This window comes from Ambystoma mexicanum, chromosome 6p (genome assembly GCF_040938575.1).
Source record: "Ambystoma mexicanum isolate Mex_15411 chromosome 6p, UKY_AmexF1_1, whole genome shotgun sequence".
NCBI classification, from domain to species: Eukaryota; Metazoa; Chordata; class Amphibia; order Caudata; family Ambystomatidae; genus Ambystoma; species Ambystoma mexicanum.
The window spans coordinates 1,094,149,364-1,094,169,255 of NC_090935.1; the positions used below are offsets into that span (position 1 = coordinate 1,094,149,364).

Sequence of the window (19,892 nt, forward strand, 5' to 3'; positions counted from 1 at the left end):
ACAACCTTTACAAAATGAACATTTAAAATAGATAAAAAACTTTTGTTTGCAGCATTCAGTTAATAAGGAATTATTCAGTGTAAACAAAAACACTATTTAAAGACTAATTAATGTCGAGAGGAGGAGACAGGAAAGTATAAGAAAAAGAGTTTAGGAAGGAGGGGAGGAGAAAAAGCAGAATAATAATATTAAAACTGAGGGAAAGTATATCAACCATATTTGTCACTGTCAGTTTTTTCCACAGCACAGACTTTTTCTTTTTCCAGCTGATTCTCCTCTTGCTAAATAATTCTTTTTCAAAAGATATACAAAATCTGCTACTTTGCCCTCTTTCTCTTATTAGTAAGTTACTTTCTAAAGTCTCTAGCTGTTGATCGCAGATGATTCCACTCATTGATAAAACCTGAATAACTGCTATAGTCATGCCTGTATTTTGTCCTGAAATCAGCATATTCCAAAAATTCTCGGAGAGTAGCCATTCTTTTCTCTCCACAAATTTGGAGAAACCCTTAACTCCTGTGTTTCACGTACCCTTGCAACACATCAGCAGGTGATTCAAGCTTTGCTTTGCCCGGTTTTCACAAACACTACACAGTTTGATTGCATTTTGTTGCTGTCCTCTTATGTCCAGTATTTCCCCAGTATGAATAATGTTGGGGCGCACTCTTAAAAACTTATTTCTAGTTTCCCAGTCTGGGCATTTCATTAGGTAGTTTGGTAAAAAACCTAATTTCTAGTCCATAAAATATCTTTCCAATTACTTTCAGTCTGGTGTAGCATGCAACGTAGGTACTGTTCAAGGGTCTGGTTGGTCCTCTCTGTCTGACCATCGGTCTGGGGATGGTGACTGGTTGATAACCTCACGTCGAATTGCGCCAATTGACAACATTTCTTCCAATAATGTGAAATGAATGGACTATCTCGGTCAGAGACCAATACGGAAGGAAATCTGTGTATTCGAACAATGTTCTCGAGGAACTCCTTGGCCAGAATTGAAGCAGAAGGTAATCCCTTTAAAGGAATAAAGTGGGCCATCTTGGAAAAAAGATCCACAATAACTAGAATGGTGTTAAATCCATTACATGGAGGTAGATCTGTAATAAAGTCTAAAGATAAGGTGTGCCATGGTGTAGGTGGAATATCCAAAGGTTGTAAAAGGCCAGCTAGTTTTTTCTTTTGACTTTTGTTTTGGGGCGCAAATGCCACAAGACATCACAAATGACTTTACGTCTTTACGCCAGGTGGGCCACCAGAATTGTCTCTTAATTTTAGCTTCAGTTTTTGCGATACCTGGGTGCCCTTCCATCAGGGTGTCATGATAATTGGAGATGACTAGTTCTTGTAGTTCCTTGTGTGGTAGAAATTTCGCCTCTGGACCTGGAACCCAGTCCTGCAGGGCTGTTGGATCAAAGAGTTGTTGGATTTTTACATGAATATCCTCTAGTGTCTGTAGAGTAGTTATGCCAAGAATTCTTTGTTCTGAAATTATAGGTACCGGTTCCGGGTTCGCATATGCTTCTCCCATCCCTATTCGGGATAGGGCATCTGCCTTGCCATTTTTACAGCCTGGTCGATAAGTGATCACGAAATCGAACTCGGCAAAGAACAATGCCCATCGAAGTTGGCGCGATGATTGGGCTTTGGCTGTTTTTAAATACTGCAAGTTACGGTGATCAGTGATTACAGTCATGGCACCGAGAAGATAATGCCGCCAAGCCTTGAAGGCGGATTTAATGGCTAATAACTCTTTATCGGTAACCGCATAGTTTAACTCGGGTGCCGAGAACTTTCTGGACCAAAATGCTACTGGGTGAAGTTGACCGGTTTCAGGATCCTTCTGGGACAGGACAGCTCCCATGGCTAAACTGGATGCATCAGTTTCAACTATGTATGGAAGTTGAGGGCGGGGATGCTTTAAGACAGGTGCAGACGTGAATTTCGCTTTCAGCTCTTGGAAGGCCTTTTCAGCCTCTTCGGTCCACAAGAAGCGTTTGTTTTTTCGCAAAAGTGCTGTGATGGGGTGTACAAAATGTGAGAAATCCGGAATGAATCTGCGGTAAAAATTAGCAAATCCGAGCATGCTTTGTACCCCTTTAACTGAACTGGGTGATGGCCACTTGAGAATTGCGTCCACCTTTCGAGAGTCCTTTTGGAGTCAGGATAAATCCAAGGAATTCAACTTCCGTAGTATGAAAAACACATTTTTCCAATTTTGCATATAACTTGTGCTGGCATAGTTTCTGAAGGACTGCAAGCACGTGCTTAACATGGTCTGATTCTGAGGAGGAGTACACTAGAATATCGTCTATGTATACAACAACACAGACATCAATGAGTTCACGAAGGACATCGTTCATAAAATACTGGAAGGCTGCTGGTGCATTGCACAACCCGAAGGGCATCACCTGATATTCGAATAATCCGTACTTGGTGCGAAAGGCAGTCTTCCATTCATCACCTTTCTTTACACGTACCAGATGATATGCCCCTCGGAGATTCAATTTAGTCTAGATGCAAGCATCCTTTACTTGGTCTAGTAATTCAGGGATCAGAGGCAATGGGTATCGGTTCTTCACGATAATCTGATTTAATGCGCGGTAGTCTATGCATGTTCTGAGGTCACCTTCCTTTTTAGGCACGAAGAACAAAGCTGAGGATGCAGGGGACTTAGATGGACGAATAAAGCCATTAGCAAGGTATTGGTCCAAGTATTGTCGTAGGTGAAGGTTTTCGGGTTCCGTAAGGGCATTGATCCTACTGCATGGAGGTTGTGCACCGGGTATGAGGTCGATTTGACAATCGTATGATCTGTGAGGTGGTAAGGTGTTTGCCTGTTAACATCCTGGAATTCTTGATATTCCTGAGGTAACTGCACGACTGGGTTAGCAACTGTGGCCAGGCCTTTGTTCAAGGTTTTTTCCGGGTAACAGGTGTGTGCACAATCCGGGAAGGTTATTCTCTTCTCTCGCCAATCAATACTAGGATTATGTGTTTCCAACCAAGGTATCCCCAGTATTATTTGGAACTGCGGGGTTTTGATTAAATCAAACACAATAGTCTCTCGATGCCCATCTTGACCCAACAGTGTCATCTCTGAGGTGGAATGAGTTACAGGCCCAGAGGCGATTTCAGTTCCATCAACTGTGGTGATGACATCCGAAGAGTTCTTTTTGCAGAAAGGTAGATTCATCCTAGAAGCCAATTCGTGGTCCATATAGTTTCCTACGGCCCCGCTATCAATGTATGCCCTTACTGCGTGCATACGTGATGGCTGCCTTGGATCAATAAGGACCATTGGTACGATTAGGTGCGAGGTCCGAGTGTCCTTCTTCAAGCTCGGCAAGCGGACCTCTACGCTTGTCGGGGGTGGTTGTTTCCCGAATCAGGTTCTGTTTGATTTTTATAAGCGACTATATGACTATTTTCTTGGATGGTTTTATAGGGCAATCCCGTAGAAAATGTCCTGAGGCCCCACAGTATAGACACAATTGCATATGCCGTCTCCTTTCTCTTTCCTTTTGAGTTAAGGGTCCCTTAACCCCCCCCCGATCTGCATTGGATCTGATGCATCTGTTCCTTTGGGGGTGACGTTGGGTTTAACCAATACCCGATTCTCGAACTTAGCTCGGTCAGCCTTTCTATTCTGAAGTCGATGGTCTAACTGGACCACTAAGTCTATATATTCTGCGCAATCCTGAGGTGGGTTCACAACTTGGGCCAAAACATCTTTAAGTTCTCCCCGAAGTCCACGATGAAATAGTGTAATTTGTTTTACCTCTGGCCATCCGGTTTCCACCACCAGCCTATTAAAGGTTGCGATATAGGTTAACAGATCCTGGTTACCTTGTCGTAGGGATAAAAGTTTGTTATCTAGGGCCGGTCCCTGGGAATGTCTAGCGAATAGTCTTTCCATGCTCATTTGAAAACCCTGAAAGTCCCGAAGAAGAGGGTCATCCTGATTGACTAGTGGAATCGACCAATCAGCTGCACTGCCACTCAAGTATGATAATACAAAAGCTACCTTGGCTTGGTCATTTGTAAAAGCTCCAGGTCTGCATAAAAAGTGCAAGCGACATCGGTTCATAAACACGGCGAACCTTTTTGGGTCCCCAGCAAAGCGTTCAGGTGGAGCTAAAGGAATAGCCCCTGGTAAAACCACTTGCACCTGATTGCTCGATGAAACAGGAGATGATGGAGGCAGCGCCGAATCGAAAGATGCTGCAAGGACTGGTGAGTATGGCGCGGCGCTGCAGCTGGAGAGCGACGCGTACTGAAATGATGTTCTTTCAAGGTCCGGAGGAGAGATGGATCCGGAATCAGGTGAGGAATTCGAAAATAGTTCGTTTTCTATCCTTGTCCTTTTCTTTCCTCTTGTTTCAGGAGCTCCAGATTCGAGGCGGAAGTGGCAGAAGACTGGATGCTGACTGCAGGCACGGTGAGCGTTACGCTGCTGGATGCAGAATAACGCGAAGCGTGTGCTGCTGTTCCGGTGTGGTTTAAATAGCCTCAAAAGTAGTTCCAGGTAAGAAGTTCCCCAGTACCATGCCCGAGTAAAAAATAGTCCCTGTAATAAAATAGTCCCATTCAGGCCTCACGTTGGCTTGGACTCACTTGCAGCATGGTCTGCATCAGGTAAGTAAAGTCTATGAGCCTGGGGCCTATGGCGCCAGAACAGATTTCTATGAAGAGCCTGGCGCCTAAGGTGCCAGGACTGATTTCTATGGAGAGCCTGGCGCCTAAGGTGCCAGGACTGAACCCAAACAGCCCCCAGCCGGGGCTGTTGGGGTTTTAATAAGTATCTGGATGCCTGCTCCCGGAGCTGATGGGCCTGGTCCTGATGCCCGGGGGTAGGCATCATGACATATACTACATAACCTAAATATAATACCTCCTTTACCCTCGGGATGACCTGATCTTCTAGTGCCCAACATACAGGCTTTACTTGTTTCCGTGGGTGATTAAATATTATTACCGTAGATTTCTTTGGGTTAATAATTAGGCCATTTAGTTTTGCATACTCGCTCAACCCATTCAGTAGACGTTGCAGACCCACTGCTGTCCTGTCTAACAGAACAATATCGTTGGCGTAGGCGATCCAGTGGACCTTCGTTGTCCGAAACCTTGGACTCGCCAACACCCAAGACTGCAAAAAGGGACCCATGTCTGCCAGATATAAATTGAAGAAGAAAAGTGCACCCAGGCAACCCTGTCTCACTCCTCTCTCAGCCTTAATCGGGTCAGTGAGGTGTCCAGCCTCGTCCAGTCGCAGTGTCTTTGTGCAGTTAGACTAATATGGATATTAAGCCCTTTGGGGCACCCCAATTCCTCAGTATGGCCCAGAGGCGTTTTCTAATTACCAGGTCAAAGGCCCTTGAAAAGTCGACCCAGGCTCCACATATTTGCCCTTCTCCCATATCTCTTGTGTGCTCACTCAACAGGTTGAGTACCAACCCATTGATGGTTGTAGACATCCAGCCTCTGAAGCCTCTTTGAAAATTTGACAGTATTTTTTTGCTCCTTGCCCATACCTCCAGTTCCTTCAGCAATATTCTCATAAAGATCTTGCTTTCTATTTCAAGGAGGGCGATCAGAATATTCTCATAAAGATCTTGCTTTCTATAACAAGGAGGGCGATCCTTCGATAGTTTTCTGGATGTGACCTGTCGCCCGCTTGTAAAATGGAATTATTATTGCTAGTTTCCAGGAGGGTAGGAAGGTACGTCTAGCAAGAATCTCTCTGTATAGTCCACATAGTAGCTTTGACCAGATTTTTTTTTGTTGTATTTCAGAACCTGGTAGGTTAGTCCGTTAGGACCTGTTCCCCTTGACGTCGAGGATTTTGTTATTAATTCCTCTATTAGCGATTCATCGAAGGTTAATTCCCAATTTGCATTTTCTTGGCCGATTCCCTGACTTTCATGGTGACTTTCAAAGTTCTTAGTGAGATAGTCTGTCCAACACTCATCTGTGACTAAATTGCACTGGGCATTGTTATTATTCTTTTCCAGTCGATTAATAATTGACCATAAATTTCTAGAGCTGTCCTCACAGAGTGCTTCCAACATCAACTCATTGTCCTGTTGGTGACGCATAAGTGTCCTTGAGAGATACCAGTGCTTATATGCTCTTGTGAGTTTTTTTTTTCTCTTCTCGTAGAATATTCTGGTCGAAATTGAGGTTCTTTAGATGTCTGATTTTACCTCTGTATGGTTTTTTTTGGGACCATGTTTCTTCATCAAAAGAGTGTTGATGCTGAACATTTTTCGACGTTCCTCCTGCGCATGGGGGGCAGAGTGACCAAGATCAAGAGTGGATGTAGATTTTTCTCGTGACCATGTCATGCCGGGGGGGTTAGGGGGAAGGTTATCCCCGAGCACCACTCCATTCAGTATTTTTAAGCCCCATGAATCTAAGAAGTTAACCCACTGTTTCCCATTCTTAGATATTCCGGCCTAGTTTGCAGTGTCTTTGTGTCTTTGAGCTTGAATACATACATTGGGCATTTAGGTCACCTGCCAGCATTATGTAAGCACCCCCAAAATCCAATGCTATCTTTTCCATTAGTGGTGAAAGAAGGGAGTGAAAATTCTGGAGATTAATCTGAGACGGGTTCCAGTAAACATTCACAACTATTAACTGAACACATCCTGAGGGTGATTGCATGTCGACTTTGCAGGCCAGAATACTATTTGCATTATTGTAAATTAGTGTAACATCTTTACTCAAGGAGTTTCAAATTGCCAACAAAAGTCCCCCAGATGGTCGGCCCTTTGCTTTTTGTTGAGCTGGAACTGTAAATACTGTGTATCCCTCAATCAATATTGGGTGTATTGACCAAGTTTCGTGAAGAAGAAGAACAATGTCAGTACTGCAGAATAGTGCGTTTCTCATTGTCTCCGTTGTGAATGTTCTTGGGCCTCGCGTATTACAGCTTATCATAGTCAAAGTGTTTTGCCTAAACATTTTGCGACCCCAAACCTAGTTTTTGAAAAACTTGTGCTAGGATCTCAGGTAAAGCCGAAATCGTTTTGTTTCATGTTTTATATGTTGTTAATGACATTTCTGAATTTTTGTAAAGGTTTATATAAACCAATAAACAAATAATAAAAATAAAAATACCTGAAAGATAAACAGTGTGAACTTGTACTATGAATGCAATTCACAACAAACTGCTGGACGAGGCTGGCTACCCCACATGATATTAAATCTAAAAATGTTAATCTGAAGAGCTCTAGAGCACCCGGTCCTAATGTGCTGTCAAACGCAGTCCTTAAGTATGATCCCACTGGATGGGCTAGGGTTATCGGGATCCTATTTGATACAGTGTGTAGAATCCCTACTTCTTGGCAGCAGTTGACCTTAGTTGCCGGTCTATAAGACAGGTCACCGGATGCAGCCGAGAACTACCAGTTGCTGTTACTACTAGACATGACCAGCAAACTCTTTCCCCATCTTTTGTCTTGGAGGCCCTACAGTCATGGGTGGAAGATAATAACATACTTCACTTCATCCAGACTGGATTTTGCCCAGGGAAGAGCATGGGGCACAATCTCACGATCCTAGATAGATGGATGGACACAGCCTTGACCAGAGGGAAACCAGTATTCTACATCACTTACGTAGACATTAGGGCCGCATTTGATTGCGTCTAAAGAGAAAATCTCTGAAAGAGGTTGGCATATTTTGGGTGCCTGCCCTGGTTACTGTGCGTTCCTTTTGGCTTGCACTCTAACATTGGGGGACGTGTGAATCTTGAGTTGGGCACAATGTCAGTTCGGGTGGAGTTCAACAGGGGAGTCAAGCAAGCTTGTGTGCTGGCTCCCCCTGTTGTTCAACATCTACTTGAGTGACTTATCACTACGATTAGCAAAGGTCCCCAGCTGCAGCCCCAGAATAAGTGGTGATGCTATCCCATGCATGCTCTACGCAGACGACCCAGCATTATTTAGCCACACATATTGTGGTATGAAGAGCACATTTGAGGAATTGCTTAAATTTGCATCTGAGAATGATTTGACGATTAATATGGAAAAAAAATAATAATGGTGGTTGTGGCAAAAAAAATGTATCACCCTGCCTTGGTGACAGGTTTGGGGACTTTAGAATATGTAGAGAAATATCCCTATCTAGGACTGGAAATGGGTAGCCGACCTAATGATGAGTAAATAGTAAATGAAAAGAAGAGAAAAGCGTGCCAGTTGTCGTATGTGATGACCAAATTTGCCAGACAAGATGCAGGCTTTTCTGTAGAGGGCATAGTTACATTGTACAAACAATGTTATTGCCCTATGCTATTATATGGCTTTTAAGCACTACCTGTGCACGATTTACACTGGCTGACTATTTTGGAGGGTTACTTCTGGAGGACAATTTTACAATTAGCACATTCAACCCCAATGCAATTTTTGAGATTAGAACTAGGTCTGGTCTCCCTAAAAGGTCAGCTCCTTATGAGAAGAGGTGCACTATACCCGATATCCAGAACCAACCCTAAATGCTCTCTTTTGGCCAAGCTTGGCAGAAATAGCACATCAGATTGTAAATATGTAGACTTGATCGTAAAGCAATTTGTGGTTATAGGGTCCCCCCCAACTTTAGGCGAGTGACAAACTACTTGCAAGAATGATGCAAGTTGAACATCAGAGATTGAAGAATGGGATTGGGTACAGAACTGCCAACATTTGTCTTCTCTTCGATCATACTCATATGTAACAAATGCACAACACCAATACTTAAAAATGCATACATATCTTTGCCAGAGCCCTAGTCCCGCGGTACACACATTTATTTGAAAGCTACAGATTAATCAATTGCCCATTTTGGTTCTTCAGGGGGCATATACGAACATTTCCATAGCACTAAGGATAGTATTTGTAAAGTACCTCAAAAAATAGAGATGGCTAGACATGTGTTCAAGGAATGCGTTAAACTGGGTGCTGCTTACATGTGCACGTTTGGCAACCTTGTTCACAAATAAGATTCTATTAAAACACTAGAATTGTGGGACAGTTGTCTAAACTCTGAATCTGCAAATCTGCATTTGGCTTTATACTGTTTATGGCATATTATTTCTAAATTGTTAATTTAAATTGACAAATAGATCAAATGGATTAACTTTTTTCTAGGCTTTTAGTCTGTTTTCTAACTCGATTTATGAGATGACATGAAACCCTATTATGATGAAATGTTTGATGGTTTTTAATGTTTGTTATTATCATGTATCTATATAATGAGGCTTGTAAAGGTTATTTTTGAACTAAAACAAATCAATATTATTATAAATATATACAAGAGAGTCCATTAATGTCTTGTGACAACGTGGAAAAACATATCTTACTCATTCCCAAATGCAATCTTCAAGGGGAGGTAGGAACAGTCCGTTTTGGGACACATGCATTGAAATATTGATACAATGAACATATAAAATCAATATCATGTGGTGTAAGGCATTAGGTGATGGTATGTTTTTTTTCCAAGGCTATTGCAATTAATTCTGCAACGCTATTATTTTCATTACATAGAAGCATTTCATAAAAATGACGGAAAATGCCTCAACATTGCTGTGAACTCATTTGAAATATTACTTCAGTCTCCTCATTAAACAAGAATCATTTTAGCAATATCAATTTGAAAATGTAGCTTTTTTAAGGGTTCGGAGGCAGATTGGATCTCTCACCCAACCTCTCTTCCTACCTTCCCACGGCCACTGCTGGAAATTAAACTGCCCATCATGACAACCTTGCTCTAGTAGCTGGTAGTATAGCTTTGCCAGGATACATGTGTTTCCTTTAGTATGCACAACTTTTACCACAAGTTGCAACGTTGTTCTCGGCTGACCGTCTAATGTCCTTTGTGAACAGTACCATTGCTTCCTCAGCTTAATGGTCATACGTGTTATTACCTCGAGGACCTGGCTGTCCACAGCATCTTTGGCTTCTTGTGAATCTTGTTCAGAATAGAAGCTGCTGTTGTTGTGGTGTTGCCAACATTTATGCTTACTGTTGCTACCTTTGTTGTTTGATGTCATAATATGCTAAGAATCTTACACGCCAAAAAAAGAAATTAAAGAGAAATTTCATACAATATCTACCTCGTAGTCATCAAGAAAATGTAGATTACGTAACAGGAAAATCCCCATTTGACGTACTCAACAGCTTTGACATAAATACAGAATATGCTTTCAATTTAAGCCTTTTTTCACAGTGGAAACATATTGTCAAGTATTTAGCAGACCTTACCTGCTTGTAAACCTGTCGTAGGTAAACAATCTCTTCAACAGTCCCCAGTGATATCAACCTGAACACCTTCACATCCCTGCACTGGCCAATCCTGTAAGCTCTGCAAAGGAAAGATTCACATTTTCCCAAATCAAAATTAGACGCCTCAGCACATAGGGTAAGGCAATATGGGCACACACAAATAACACAATACACTGTGGATACAAGGGGTAAAAATAGGAAGCTACTAGAGAATCATTGTGAGAGGTAAGTTCAAACAAGAATGTGTGCAGTCCGTTGCATATAATCACAATATAATAAAGGTTGCAACTAAAAGGCGCACCAGTACAGCTCAACCCAAAAGCAAGTGTTGCATTATTGGGCACTTCAAATTCTGAATGCCTGGCTCCAAAAGATCTTCAATACATGGTTATGTAAGCTGTCAAATTACACACCTTATATGGTGTGCTTCCTTATCCATACACATGTGGAGTTTTGGCAATAACTGAATTCCAGAATTACAATCTCTCTTCACACAGTGCATGATGAAAAGATTTGCATATTTCTCAATCCTTCCATAACGTAAACTGTATTTCATTATTCAATATGCCGGCATGCCCATTCCTATTGCATAGAAGGTACTGTGCACCTCAACATGATTGCGTGACATATCATTGCAATAAACATTTGGAGGAAAACCTAGTGCACACAATGGACTCTATAGTTTCCCATGTAAGTACCAGACCAAATATCGTTTCATAGAGATGTTGCCTAGATCGAGGGACACACTTCCAGGCACACGCCTGCATTTTCAAATGGCAATTACAATGAATGATATTGCTTTATTATTGGAGTACCAAAACTGTCTACTCCACTTATCACTGGAGTATACTTCTATCACTATCCCAATCCATTAAATGATCATTCATTGGGGAACTTGTAAAATCACACTGCCAAAGCAGTACGCCTCGCTATAACTGTCCATGGAGCTATTAAATGAACTAGTCGATGGCCTAGTATGTGGATGTATTTACCGTGGGATTATATATCCACACAGGGAGCAAGCACACAGACTTTCATGGTGTTAGGGGCCAAGGGGCTTTATTCAGCTGCTGGACATGTGCAGCATTCGGGGTATATTCTAGACAAGGAAAATAAGGGGAACACCTTGGATAAAGGCAAGGCATTTAATCATCTAATAATATATTTAAACAGACATTGCAAGAGTTGTTATTGATATAATTTTTCTTCAATTTGCTATCCTATTAAAATCCCAATTATGTTGTAATAGTTCTAATACCAAATCATTATTTTCGTTCCTTTTGTTGTTTTCTCCCCTGCCTTGTGTTAGTCTGTGTTTGTGTTGTAGTTGTCCAGTACGTCTTAGCCCATTAGTTCTCATGGACATTATATAATACTTAATTTTTATTACATTTTTATGACTCATCTTTTGTTAGGTTTTCATTCTTTTTTCTACTCACATTGTATACATTTGTTAGTGTTTCTAAAAATGTCATTCATGTTGTGGATTAAAATAGTTTATGTTTAACCCATAGGTACTGTTACATGATAGGTTTTAATGCTGGTCATCTGCACACAGTGGTTTACTGTATTTTCTTGAGGTATATTGTGATAATACACATATACACGTGTTCCTGTTATGTATAATTTGATTCTATTTGTATATACCACGAGAAAAATCAAATCAGTAAACTAAAAAACAAGAAAAAAAGGAAAGGCATTTGCAGCATTTTGTTCAGCGCTATCCATACCTGTCAATGGCTTGAAGGTCATTGGCTGGGTTCCAGGTTGGATCAAACACAACAACAACATTGGCACCAACAAAATTGAGTCCTAATCCTCCAGCCCTTCAACACAAAGAAAAAGTAATTTAAGAAAGTAAGCAGAGATATTTCAACACTATAAACAAACTACGCAACTTGCCAAGGATGTCAGCAGTTAAAATAATATTTTAAAAACATAAAAGCTTAGTAAAAAAAAAGCAGCTCTTTGCGATTTTAACACACTCAAGGAAGATGTCAGAAGAATAGGTTTAACAAACAAATTGCATGAGTAGAAGGTTTTTAATTAACGCTAAATACTGGCAATGCTCTGTGCAATCTTCCACACCACTGTTTCGTTTAGCCCTACGACATAATATAGAAGGAGACCAGTAATATAAAGGTCATTATTGCAGTGGCACCGATGGGAGAAGTCCAGTCCAAACTGCTAAGCCATATCCCCTCTGCACAGAAGCACATCTAACCTCAGAGGTTTCAGCATGGTTGGGCCTCATCAGTGAGGTGTAATTTGGGTCTTGCATTTGTTAATGTTAGGGAGAATTCTCGTATAAGGCTAATTTCCCAAACCTAGTAAGTCCCCCAGCAGCTTTGGTGGATTTTTGGGGTTTGTTTGTTTCTCCTGCTAAGAGTGAGACTCTTTTCCTCCCACTCTTAGGCATGATTTGAGGTATGTCTTTGACTTTTTGTGTGCTTATGGGCTATGGGGTCTTTTACTCCATAGGGTATCATCTGTGTTTCATGTGTGTTACACAGCACCCTCAGTGCAGTAACATAGGGGTGTCATAGTGACCCCCAAACATAGACTCCATACCCTGGGACTGAATACTGTCTCCAGGGCATGTAAAGCCACCATTGACTTTACTCGTTCAAAATTGTGAACTCAACCAGTACAAACCATCATATTGTGGAAGTACTGGAAGGGGGTGATTCGATTGCCCCTGGGTTGGTTTTCAAGGGGGCACTGTCCAGTCCCCCCTTGTCGAGTTTCTGGCTGGTGGCAGTGGTTACCACGCAAAATATTCCACCGGAATATTTCCTATGGGATTTTCCCATTGATTTTAAATGCACCACTTTTTGGTGCAATGTTAAAGATACCGCCGGTTTATTTATTTAATATTAAATCAACGGTTGGGTCTTTTTGCCAGGACTCTTTTCTAAAATGGCGTTTGTGTCCGTCTCTGTAACCAAGGTCGAGTCCTTTGTTCCACTTTTTGGCGGGCTTCTCCACAGAAGCCCTCCAAATGGTGCCACTCTGTCTGGGTTCCACAAGATGTGTGGGGAGGGGAATTGGCACCCTGGACTGCGTTGCCTTAGCAACCCAAGTCGCACTCTATTTTGATTGGCCCCGGGGTGAGCCGCCCGGCTCACCACTTAGCATGCGTGAGTGACAGCTAGGCTGTTGAATGGGGGTTTTTCTGTATAAAAGCAGGGCCTTTGGGACTGGAACTTCAGAAGTCGCCACAGGACCTAAGAATCCGAAGAGGGAAGAAGCTGAGCCATCTGCAACGACGACACCACCGGTGGAGCCCTGCTACAACGAACTCACCACTTTCCCAACGACAAGAGAAGATCTTCTGCTGGACGAGTCTTCTTCCTTTGATCTGGTGGGATCAACCAGTTTGCCCCTTACGCCTTCCAAAGACGTCTCTTGGTCGAATCGCCGGTGCCAAGCACCCCGGCGGCCGGATAGCCAAGCTTCACCACTTTGACCGCGAATAAAAGGAACGCACCTTTTAACCGACGAACTCCGCGGCTGATTTCATCCCTGTGCAGTGCAACGACTCCAAGTTTCCTCCTCGACGAGATCCTCTCTTCCCCTGGTCGAAACAACGAACTGCAACCACTGCCAGGAACAACTGCCACCGCTTGCGCTTCCTCTCTCTTTAAGGTACTGTGTTCTGCCTGGCCTCCCTTTCTTCGGTTTGCCCAAGGTGACCCTTAAATCCTTGGCTTTCCAACTGGGTTGGCCCCAGACCGTCTAACTTTACTTCTTGAATCACCCCAACCTCTTTTGAACATTCTGCAAAGACTTTTTAGTGCATTTTAAACTGTGTGATCTTGGGCACATTTCGCTTTGCTCCATTTAAAGTGGGCCTGGCCTATGAACTTTGGCTCTACAGTGTATACTGCCTTTACTCCCTTGCTTTGAACTTCTAAAAGTGTTGGTACTGTTTTATTTTTATGCCCTGACTTTTTCTCTCCCTTTAACTTAACTATTGGAGTGCCATCTAGGTTACGCGCTCACATCTGTTTTAACAAATAGTGGTGTTTGAACTCTGACTTGTCTAATAGTTATCAAGGGAGGTGTGTATACTTTACCTGACTGTGTTTTAACTTGCTTTTGATTTAGAGTGCTAGTGTATTGCCTAAAGTGTATTTTAAATAAATAATTATATACTTTTGATACAAAGCTCTGGTCCGTGTTTGTTTGTTGTACTGTGTTTTTAGCCCTATTGTGTATACTCTATATACTGCCCTACTCTTCTTGAGAGAAGTCTGACTGCTCAGCCACAGCTACCAGGTAAATCTGGGTGGTGCAGGCTGCTACCAATTGGGTTTACTGCTCACTCCTGTAGTCTTAATCTTCTTGCAGTGGTCCCCAAGGGAACTGCAAAGGATTCTGCCTAAAAGTCAACCCGAGCCCAGATGTCCCCAGACATTAGTCCCGAGCCTGCTGTGCCTAGACACTCAAGCCACATCTGACTGATGGCACCCAACGAGGAAGAATGACGTCTTGAGTTACTTGTGGTATCATGCAGAAGGGATGTGACATAGCAGTTTGGTCTGGTCTGCCACTTTTGTCGAAGGACCAAAATTGATTAGTATTCCCCTACTGCAAAGTCATTACAGGCTGAAAACCGATGGTCTGGAGGGTTAAGAACCAAGCACTCAGTTGTTGTAGGTAGGGTGTTATTGGCTAATAACAGATTGGACTCTTTAAAAAGATGAGAGCAAGAAGAGAAGAAGAAAATATTTATGCAACATTAAACAAGATGAAACATGTTTTTATTATGCATATGATTTTAAATTAAACCTTGCACCAATATTAATCATTTCCTATAATACAAAGTTCTACGTGTGTATGATACTTGACATTCCATACATAGATGTTTCTGAGTGTCTGTAGTGTCTTTCATTTTACAAAAATGGCACGAACCTACCCTTCCTTGCAATTCTAGACCAGGCTTCCAGTATCTCATGCGTCGGTATCAGAATAAATCAGAAATAAGTAAATACTCTAGGACAGGGGGCAAAAATTAAAGTTGCAAGTTACTAGCCAGCCATCAAAAAGTCACTCGCCACCTCAATTCTATGCATACACACAGCATACCATTTCTTACTTGCCAAGAGTCAAATAGCACTAGCCAATGGCTAGTGTAGAGTGCAGATTTTTATATATTGCTGCACCATATAAAATTCAGGACAATGTTCAACAAACTGGGTATAAAGATGCTTGTCTGCAAAATGGGTATATTTGAAATACCAGTTGCACCATAAAACTGTTCCATTAGCAGCCCAAAAAGTCAACTCATTGAGATTATGGAGGGTGTAATCAATATTACTCAAATGTCTTCCAATTAGTGTGCAATTCTATAAGTTATAAATCTTGGACATCATCAAGTAAAGTATTCATATGAAACAATAAAGTGTTAGGTTCAGCAGACTGCAACCGACACAAAAAGTACAATTTGTGTAACAAACATTGAATATAAAGAAAACAGCGCTAGTTCGGATCTTAAAACGTGCATTGGAACTGGCATCAGAAGATTCAAAAGTGGGCGATAAGTGGTGGTCTGCAGTGGCGTCTTTCTTTCATGTCTATCCTTGGAGGTGTGGCTAGCTGAGCAGTGAACTAATGGAACCCTTAAAACATCTCCCAGACCGCGGAATGGAAAGTGGGCGAGAAGCGGTGGTCTGCAGTGGTCAATGTGAGTAGCAGCGACGCACAGGTCTGTGTAATAGGGTACACGTTCACTTACAGCTAAAAATCATAGACTGTCTTGTATATTCTGAGCAGCACCAATGTCGCAATTACGGAGTGGGAAGCTAATAATCACTGAGAAGGGACTTGCAGCACTTGGAGCACACAAGGAGTGTTAAGGGCTGAGGGAAGAGAGACAGCCTCAATGGGGTCTGCCACCCTGGGAGTTCCAAACACTGTTTCTACCTTAATGGAACTGAACGTAAATAAACGTCAGAGTGAAACCCCCATGGCACATGAGGTAGACAAACCATGGGAACAGCGTGATAGGGCTTTTAAACAAACAAGTAGACCCAGCTTGTACTCAGAAGTTCTAGGGAACAGCTATGTTTCAAAAGGGGAGGCTTTGGATGGACCAGCCAATGGCGAGGGGAAAAATGGAGCAGTAGTAGCAGTTTTGGAAAAAGCCCATGTAACCTTCGCCCACTTGAACCTGTCACCTATCGAAAAAGATGCTGTGGTAGAAACAGGCACTCATGTATATGCAGCAACTTTTGAACTGGGGAAAAATAGTAGCACACAGAAGGTCTTTGTAGGTCCCCTGACCGTTACAACTATAAACATCAAAGACTTAAGTGTGCTGGACCAATACTTTAAGCGACTTTGCAGTGATATGGAAGGCATCATGGAACGTTCTCATCGTACCAGTAACAAAGATGCCCTGCAGTGCCACCCAGAAAATGGGGGTGGTCAGGAACATGACCCGAGTCCTCTATGCAGTTCGGTACTCGACCATCAAAATACACGGAGGATGAGGCCAATTCAGAAGCTACCACTTAATGAAAATTACTTTATCCCTAAGAATATCTCTTTATGACAGGACTCCAACATCATTTTGCAGATGGATACACTAGGGCCAGCCTCGATTGCAGCCCTTCACCTTGTACTGGAATCCCCTCTTAGGCTGTATGACAATGTCAATGGGGAGGTGCAAGTAAGTGCCTTAAAGCTGAAGGGGTTAGACAATTGCTGCCTCTAAGGGCAGCATCCACCTGTCAGTGTAAGATGGGGGACTCGAACTCAAGACTAACACAAGGGTGAAGGAAAAGTTCTCAAGTATGGGAACATTCTACAACAAGAGACGGCAAGGGTGGACACGAGGCAGGGCAGACTCAGTCACAAGACACAGCTAGAAGAATCAGTGAATCCCGAGATAGCCCTACGCCGACAGTTGAATTGTGTCTGAAAGAAAATTAAATCCTGTTGGATGCACTTAGTATGTACCTCGACTTCCTCCACCAGACTATCATAGACTCACCAGAAGCGGAAAACAGATGAGATGGATGGATATGGGTGAGCAGGCAAAAAAGAAAAAGCAAAATACAGAAGAAAAAAAAGAGCAAAAACCTTCCAGCCCCTAATGGCAATTAAACGAATAATTAAAAATAATTCTTTAATGCCTTATCAGCAGGGGTGGTGGACCAAAATGAGCCTGTTCAAAATGTGCTAGAGACTAATCCGGGAACTGAGGGGTCTGGAACAAAAACAACATCCGGAAAAATAACAATACAAAATAATGACATTCCTGGAGAACACCAATGCAGTTACCACGGCATCCATGTCTCCACAGAATGATCTAACTCACTTTACATCTAACAATGAAGGAATTGAGAGTAGCACTCAAACTGTACCGGCGGACTTGGCTACTTCCTCGCTGGCTCAGCAAAAACAAGACAGTTGTGGCTTCTACTAAATGTCTACAGCAGCAGAACTTGGTTCCCATTTCGACTCAAATGGAACATGAGAACTTTCAGCGTACCACAGTGGGCTGGCAAATTGACCCACAAATATGCAGCTGACTCCATATGAACAGGGGTCAAATGATCAAAGTATTCCAGGCTATTCCAGCGCTCTGAGCCCTGCGTGCGGATGATATTCAAAGGGTAGCCTTCCCTAAAAAAAGTGTGGAGAAGACGGTATGCTACTTTGCCTCAAATTTGAACGCACAAGTTGTGTGGAATAATCGAGAAGCCATCCTATTTAGGAACATCCTTGGTGGATCTCAACCTCTTCCCTGAGGGAGAATGCTCCAAAGGTTGCCAGACCTGGAGGGGGCCTGTGCGTTCCCAAGGCTGCGCCTGGAGCCCTTTCTTCCTTCAGCCACACCACCAACCTGCGGTAATGGTCCCGCTTTGTCTTGGCAGGGAAATCTCGGCAGATGTTGCATCAGTCCTCGTCATGGTCAGAATGCAAACAATAGAGGCACCTCGTGTGCCAGTATTTCACGTAGATGTTCCCCAAGCCCCATCTGGAGCAGAGCCTGAACAGACTCCTCTTGCCTTCTTCCGACATGACAAAGTTACAATTTGGGATACTCGCATCCTATAGAGATAAAGAAATAGCCCTCCAGGGAATGTAAATGGACATATAGTAGATTGGGCTCAACCCTTGTTAACTCATCCACATTATGATAAAAAAATTGTAGAAATAAAAGGATAGCACTCCTTATCTGTCTCGTTTAGATAGGCGGTGCACCACCTCCTTCCTAGGGATAGGAATACTCTATAGGGATAGGGTGTTATTCTGTCTAGGGAAGTTTGCAGGTAACACATTGGATGAAAACATGTAAATCAGCTTTTAACAAGCATCAGGGTATGCTCCTTGAAGGCGTTCATGTGTGTTGTAACGATTGTTGTACCTAACACTTTAAGATAGCTTGTCTCCTACAACCAGATTCCTTGATTGTTGTTACGTTTTATTCGTGCGGCTGGAAGTGCCGCTGGGATCAATTGATTTGAAAAAAGAGTGGAAGGTGTCTTCCACTAAAACACAGACCCAAAGTAATTAGGATCTGTCTGTTCTCACCCCCACAAGAGATCTCTCTCTCCCCCCTCTCAATAACAGTACAACAAATTACACCCCAAGGAGACAACCAGACGACCAACCATAACTATCTGGCGTTCGCAGAGGAACTGGTGGAGGGTATCCTGGCTAACCCTTCACTCCCTGGGCCAAACGCGACAGTCCAAGCTATTATCAACAATGACGACTGGAATGAGATAGATGTTCTCCGGAAAAAGCTGATACGACCTGAGCTTCACTGGGCACTCATGGCGGAGTACCTAAGAGCGCAGGCTGCGCCCAAAGGACTAATTATCCATATAGAGCCCAGAATCTTCTTAGACAACTTACAGTTCAGAAAGTATTGGTCTTTTATTGCAAATAAATGCACCCGCAACTGGATAATCCTGATCATTAATACTCAAAAACTATCTGAAAAACTGATGCGAGACATAACAGACATACAAGAGAAACTAGACTGCAGCAAAGACAAAATCACCTGGACAATTACAATGCAAAACTGGCAGCTTCGGAAGCAAGGATGAAAGAATTCCATGACAGCAACATGACCAATAAAGTGAACAAACTTAAGAAAGATCGAGCCACTTTCACACACAATAAGATATACCCGTATACCATGGAAGATTACTACACTGAAGAAACCAAGCTAGCTAGAAAGAATGCCTATCAACAGAGGATACAAGCTGGATGGAGACTGTACAGAAACAACCAATCGGGCTCCTCGAACAACTTGAGTTATAGCTCTGATGATGACGCCAGAACACGGCAGCGCCAACAAGTTCGCTTCAACACCGTCCTACCACAAACTGGGAACTAAGGAACTGGACAAGGGAATAACCCTCTTTTTTTAGGCCAACAAGGGGACCAAAAAGGACGACCCAGATGGCAGACCTATTCACCGCAAATCACTCGCAGCCGAGGCCAGGGCTTTCCCCAACTGAATTTTCCCTAGTAACGAACCTGTCGGCACACGTCTTGACACCTGCTGAGAAGGAAATACGACAAAAAGGACTGTCCTTTGTACCTACAGCAAGGTACAACCCTTTTCAGACATGGATAGAGATCACGCAGCTGATCAGAAAAATCAGA

General features: G+C 42.7%; 1 protein-coding gene across 3 annotated transcripts in view; it reads right to left on the bottom strand.

Annotated features, from left to right (window-relative positions):
• ERCC6L2 (ERCC excision repair 6 like 2) overlaps positions 1 to 19,892 on the bottom strand; it is a 1,852,128-nt gene that overhangs the window by 769,065 nt on the left and 1,063,171 nt on the right. For all 3 annotated transcript variants that reach the window (XM_069625699.1, XM_069625698.1, XM_069625700.1), the window contains 2 exons: positions 11,990 to 12,085; positions 10,239 to 10,338 (listed from right to left, as the gene is read on the bottom strand). In XM_069625699.1, the coding sequence (XP_069481800.1) occupies positions 10,239 to 10,338; positions 11,990 to 12,085 (196 nt within the window). The remainder of the gene's footprint in view (positions 1 to 10,238; positions 10,339 to 11,989; positions 12,086 to 19,892) is intronic.